Here is a 6,662-nt window from a genome sequence, read left to right as displayed (position 1 = left end):
TGACAAACCTTACTTCCCATCATGTAAAAATACTTCCCAGTTCCCATCATATATTTATAGACAAAGATGTGAAGTATGTACCATTTAGTCATCTGAACACCAAAGTATACTTTTCTCAACAATATTTAGGCCCGTGCAACGCACGGGCGCAACATCTAGTATCTAATAGTTTGATACTAATATAAGCCCGCATAGGCATTAAAAAACAAAAAAATCCTTAACGCCCTTTTATTACTCGGTTTCGGAGTCGGTGGGTTTTCCACCGTCAGAAACTTCTACACTTATTAAAAACAGTTTAAATAAGAAATTCTGCAAGACGAAACGAAACGAAACCTAACACTTTCAGAAAAAAGAAATTTTAGGGGAAAACCAAACCATCAAGAAGAATTAGGGTAAAAGCACGGAGATGAAGACTAAGGATTATTCCGAATACGATCTAGATCACACTTTTGATCCTGATGATTCCGATGTAAGCATAATAATAAAATTCATACTTGTCTTTTACAGTTTCTTATCTCTTTCTTTTGATTTTATACGAAATTTGTTTTTTTGTTTTTTTTTTTGTTTTTTTTTGTTTTTATAGGATATCACTAGATGGGGAGTATTATTATTGAAATTAACACAATTTCAACCTGACGCCGAATCGAAGACCAATGCCATAGTAGGTATATAACTTTTTTTTGATGGAGTTATACAAGCACGAACAGTTTCTCAGCATTGAATTGAGTCAAACTGATAGTTTTTTACATTGTTTGATTTTGTATAATTACTATGATTTTGTAGCGGCTATATCCAAACTTGAGCACTCACTGGTTAAAGATCCATTTAACCCCAATACAGTATGGTGGTTGGGTAACGCCTATAAGGAGCGTGGATTAATTACTCCTGACTACAATGTAGCTGCAATTTATTTTGATAGAGCGATTGAATTTTATGAATTAGCATTAATGGAGGTATCAATTGTTTATCTTTATCAGTGCATAGTTTTAATGTTATTGCGAGTGTGCTTTGAGAAAATTGAGTTGCTGTGTGTTTTATTTTATAGGAACCAGAGGATCAAATATATCTCAAGTCTTTGGAATCAATTGTTGAGGTAAAGACATGTTTAGCCCAACAGGCAGCAGGAGCAAAAAACTCTTCCACTTCATATGCAGAGGTATAACTTCAGTAACTTCAAGAACAAATAAGCCTCACTTGATATTGATCACGGATTCACCTTTTGAACTATAGCTAGAATGCCTATTTGTTGGATTGCATCTGTTTTCAATATTATTAGTGCAGCTTTCAGATATGCCCATGCATTCAGCTTGCTTAGATATCATTAAACATCACTCAATCTGGAAGTTAAGAATGGTCTATCTATAAGTGCATGTAATGATAACTGGATTCAAAATGCTTCTTCTCCTTTATGGATATCCTATCCTAACCCTGATCATAATGTTGCTTTCTTTATAGACCAGCACAACATGAGCTGGAATTCCAGCCTCATTGAGTCTTTCTTTACTAGAGAAAATAGTCAAAAAATTATGAACAGGCGAATCCCTGTAACAGGAAAGGATAGACTAGTCTGGCCTTGTAGTAATTCTGTAATTCTGTCAACAGCTCCCTTGTGCCAATTTACAACTCTATCCGGAATACTCATGTTTTACCTAAGATTCAAATCTTTGGAAGTGTTTTGAAAATATAATATCATTCGAGTGTTTACTAGTTAGATTTATTCGTAATCAGAACAAACTCTGCATGCAGCATGTGTAATGATATAACCTAGATGAATCTATTGAGCATATCATCTTACATTGTAGTTTTTCAACATCTGTTTGGTATATGGTTCAGCATGGTTCTTCAAGACTCCGGTAGCAATATCTCTATAAAAGATTGGATTACTAAATGGTTAACTAATGGCAGTAGCTCAGAACAAATAGGTACTCTTATTTTTACAACTGCTTGGTTTATATGGAAGGGGAGGTGTTCTAGTATTTTTCAAGATAAACAAGTAAACTATGTATCTGTGGCCAGAAATGCTATTAGAATGCAGTCTTGATTTTACAACCGCCTTATCCTCTGAGATTTCTCAGTCTCATCAGACTATTACCTCAGAAACTGAAACTCAAGATCATCTTCCTTCTGATTGTTCCATTGTCTATTGTGATGCATCTTTTGACCCAAATACTAATAAATCTGGGATTGGTATTTGTCATGACTGATATAACAGGAAACTACAAAGGCTGCAGAATAGTATCCGGACAAGTAAGAGAAGCAGAGGAAGCGGAAAGTCTTGCGTTTTTTGAAGCTGTGAGATGGATCAAAACTCAAGGCCTTTCAACTGTCTGCTTAAGAGGAGATGCAAAAAAAGTAGTTTCTTCTTTGACCTTCTTTAAACTAATGACCAGATTAGCTGGTTTAATGAAACAGTTCTAGATGATTGTCTGTCGTTATTAGTGTTTGTCTTTCTTTAAAGTTGCTTTTATTGGTAGGGATCTTAATGCTGTAGCTGTTTAGTAGGAAGTTCAATGTCACAGGTGAATGGGTTAAGTCTGTACCCCCATTTCATACCATAAACTCTTTTATTTTGGAATCTCCCAGTTATGCCCGTGCATTACTTTTTAGGTTGAATTGTTCTTCATATTGAAATCATGCATGGGTTGTATTTTCAAGAAATCAGGTTTCTCCATCCTCAGGAATCGGGAAGAATGATTTGCAAGGCCGTCAGATTTATTGGTGTTAGAAATATATAATGTGACTCAGTCGGGGATCACCCTTTTTTATTGTTTTTTTTTTTTATGTATGGTTTATACACCTACTTTTTTCCTTTTGTTTGGATTTTATCCAATAAATAAGCTTCAAATATCTTACCGTGTAAGTTACAAAAAAAAATAATTCTTTCTTGATCTCGTTTATGTCATCCAATGAATATCTTTTTAAAGCGATGCGTTATAGGAAGTAGATTTTTATTAGAATTTTTTGTTAATTGCATGGGTTTATATAGATAGTGATTATTGTTTGATTTCCTTAAATTTGCATAATATAAGTTTTCTAACTTCTTATAAAATTCCAAATACGGTGGATTGATAGAATATTTTATTTTATTATCTTGGCGTAATTTTATTTGGGAAAAATTATTTTTAAATCAGATATATGGTTATAGTATTGCCATTCGGATTATCATGGATCGTTTCTTTCATCGGTCTTCATTTTTATCATAAGTAGAGGTGGAATTGTGGCAAGTATCAATTGAATTGCTGGTGAGCAATAACCGAATGGAATCTGACAACTAATATTATCGGTGGAACAATGAAAGTTTCTCATGAATGAAAATGCGGCAAGACTAACAATTGCTACAATTATGCATGTGAAACTTGCAAGGATGGTTTCCTTTTGGCCTTCCTTTTCGATAGGAAAAACTTATCATGATGGTTGAGAAATTGATCTGACACCATGTTATGTAGGTATCATCCTGGTCAACGACCTGGAAGTTGTGCCTATAGGTTAGACGGTGTGAGATCCCGTGTTTCTAGATCATAGGTTGTCGGACCTAAAATCCAAAATCCAACTCGTACAATGTTGGATGCGTATTTCTGATTTTGGGTATTTATAACTAAATCTAAAGTTATGGTGTGTTTGGATGCAGAAATTACATTTTCTGAGGATTTATAACCACATGGAATTTGGAGCTCTGGGATTTAAACAAATTCCACGCGTGTTTGGTAACCAAATAAAACATCCCGTAAAAATGATAAATCCTCTATTTGAAATTCCCCGTCTTGTTTGGCATCTCATTTAAAATCCTAGGATTATGAGAAAATTCTAGTTTTGAATCCTTCGTGTTGTTTGGTTAATTTTTTCGTATAAAAAAAATCAAAAACTGATGAAATAGAGACTAGAGCCGATCTCGATCGAAATGAAGCTTCAAACAGAAACTCCCTAGCTAGCTGAAAGTAGCATCTCAAGCTTAGCTCATCATACAAAGAAGTTAAAAAAGATAAGTCATGATCATAGTATGACATAAAATTGCAAATTAGAGAACAAAATTTTAACCAAAACGAAAAGATAATTATAAGAAACTATTATCATCGAATAAACAAAATCTTAATCCATAAATTCAAGACAAAACAAATAATCAAAATCTTAATCCATAAGTTCAAAACAAAATAAATAATAACATAAGTGACTAAAGAATAACTGATGTACGACTTATTTTCTATCCAACCTTTTCGCCTTTACATTCCTAATAGAAAGAAGCTAATAAGAAATCAATTTGTCTTTATAGATATTTTTATAGCTGAAAGTAGCATCTTTACCACTAAAAATCGCTTGCCGGAACATTCAAATTCATCTGTACCCATGTTTTCGGTTGTCAAAACTCAAAGCCAAGAAGTTCCTTGTTTCAAAGTCAAGTAGCAACCAGTTGATTGCATCTAATCTGGTATAGGTATTCAAGTTAAGTTCTTCCAATGCCTTCTTGCATTCTTCCAATCATGATTTAACCATTTAATTTCTCTCATCCATAACACTTGAAACACGTCCAATTTCTTTATGTAATCCATTTATTTCTTGGCCCAAAGTTGCAGCAATCGAACGTGTACGCTGTTTATTAAGATGTTCGAAATTGTTACCTGGTTGGCTTGACGAAGAACGCATATCGCCTGGTTTAGCTCTGTCCATTCCTCCTGCTAACATATATCGGCCAAAAATTATTCCTCTACCCATTCCTCCAGCAGATGTAGCTACTCCTACTGACGTATATGAACTTTTATCATGTCCGTTATCATCAAAATCATCCAAGTTAAATGATGCATGGGTAAAGGTTCATTATCTTCAGTGAACATTCTAGTGATAGTTTCCTTCGTGCCCATAACAGGTTCATCTCCCAATACTTCAACCATCTCATAATACAAGTCCACTAACTTGTTTTTCAAATGTTTCAAATTTGGTCTCACCTGTCAGTGAATAATTTTTATGGACAGTCGATCAAACAAATAATTATATGCAAAATAAAAACTAACAACAAAATCAATAACACCAGACCAATAGAGTAATACCAAATGGAAACATACATGGTGGACACACCTGAACACACCATTATGAAACAAAGCATTTTATCTATGTTATTGACACAATGAATTGACATAGAGATGTGTCCCTAAACAAGGATTTCGGTTTCTCATATTGACACAATGATTCAATACCAAGGCGATCAAAGTGTAACTGAACTACAATCGATAAGTCTTCACTATCACCATGAAAAGACTTCTGAAGCAAATGAAACGTCATTCATCCATGGAGGGCACAAACTCCTTCAACATATATATTTCTGCTAAGCAGATGAACACCCCTGGGATACACTTGGGGACTTGATCTTGTCGGAAAGATCAATTCATATCGATTTCAATAAATGTGATCTGCATAACAAGTCAATCTAACCTGATATGATGCCATGAAACGTCATCGACGGAACCTCTCTACATCACAAACCTTGAACGGAACCTCTCTACTTCACAAACCTTGCACGACTAAGGAACTTATTCTCCTCACCAATCACATCCAGAATCGATACTGTCGCTGCTATCTGCTGAAACAACATCGATTCCATGACAAAGCCACTTCACAGTAAAGTTATATTGTTCAGGAGAATTTGGGTTGAACTTCCTGTACACCTTCTTCTTCACAGTGCTCAACCCACCAACTAATTCGTGAATGATCATTGAATGGAGGATCAAAGGCTACGTTGATTATCATGGTTTAGCTTTTTTGGTCTCTGGAGCAACTCCAGCCATGGTCTCAGCATCAACAAGGATCTCTGGAGTGAAATCAATCGTGATCTCAACATCGATAACGGTCTTAAGAGCAATATCCTCAACCGGCTTCATCAATTGTCCATTCTCTACGAAATGTTACTAGATGGATCATACTTCTCCCAGCACTAATGATTTATACCAAGATGGGTGGACGCGAAAACATGAGACTCTTCCCAAATATTTCATGGCAGAAAGGCACAAGTCAAAGTCTTCTACAAGATGTTCTCATCACCTCTACAGATGCGATACAACACACTTCAGGTCATTGATTCAGAAAAAAGTACCAATGGTTGAGGAACATGGCAATGCTTCCTTAACGAAAGATGTTCTTCTATGTCTCTTCTACAACATACCAAAAGGGTGCATCAATCATACATACGAGCTGAGATATACAGACTCTACACTCAACTTCCAAAGTTGATGGCGTGAAAGCAAAAATTTCTAGACGAGATTCATAACACTCATAGTCGCTCGACGACCACTTAGTATGCTCATATATCGATATTTTATTCTGCCTTGTGCAAAGCAGCAACTTGGAGCAATTGATGAAGAATCTAAGGACGGGTCATATGTCGTTTTCTCTGTATGGATGTTCGCTTCAACTTATTCAAGATTCAGGATAAACAAGCTAAACTTTTCCTGAAGAAGAATCATGATGGTTGAGGCATATGGACGTTCGTACACTTCATTCAATAAGAGACAAGCAAAGTTTCCAAAATTCATAAAACTGAAATACTAGAACAATTTACACCTACAAAAAATCAAAATATGTTCAGCTATTACAAGATTGGTAAAAATTAATTGTCATAATCGTCATCATCTTCACGATCGGAACCTTCTTCAAGTTATTCTTCAGAATCATATTCG

General features: G+C 35.1%; 1 protein-coding gene across 1 annotated transcript; it reads left to right on the top strand.

The window, feature by feature from the left end:
- Nucleotides 1-249: 249 nt before the first annotated feature.
- LOC113271603 (mitochondrial import receptor subunit TOM20-like) lies at nucleotides 250-2,772 on the top strand. Its single transcript, XM_026521499.1, has 5 exons — nucleotides 250-469; nucleotides 584-665; nucleotides 784-953; nucleotides 1,046-1,156; nucleotides 2,213-2,772. Exons 1-5 carry the CDS (start codon nucleotides 407-409, stop codon nucleotides 2,234-2,236), a joined length of 450 nt encoding a protein of 149 aa, XP_026377284.1. The 5' UTR covers nucleotides 250-406; the 3' UTR covers nucleotides 2,237-2,772.
- The last annotated feature ends 3,890 nt before the right edge of the window (nucleotides 2,773-6,662 follow it).

This window comes from Papaver somniferum, chromosome 4 (genome assembly GCF_003573695.1).
Source record: "Papaver somniferum cultivar HN1 chromosome 4, ASM357369v1, whole genome shotgun sequence".
Lineage (NCBI taxonomy): Eukaryota > Viridiplantae > Streptophyta > Magnoliopsida > Ranunculales > Papaveraceae > Papaver > Papaver somniferum.
This window is presented reverse-complemented; position numbering and strand designations above follow the sequence as displayed.

Bases quoted from the DNA above. Each gene is read 5' to 3' on its own strand.
- LOC113271603 (XM_026521499.1), top strand. From the start codon at position 407: ATGAAGACTAAGGATTATTCCGAATACGATCTAGATCACACTTTTGAT. The intron at 666-783 runs GTATATAACTTT...ATGATTTTGTAG, and splicing joins GAAGACCAATGCCATAGTAG to CGGCTATATCCAAACTTGAG. The intron at 1,157-2,212 runs GTATAACTTCAG...CTGATATAACAG, and splicing joins CTTCCACTTCATATGCAGAG to GAAACTACAAAGGCTGCAGA.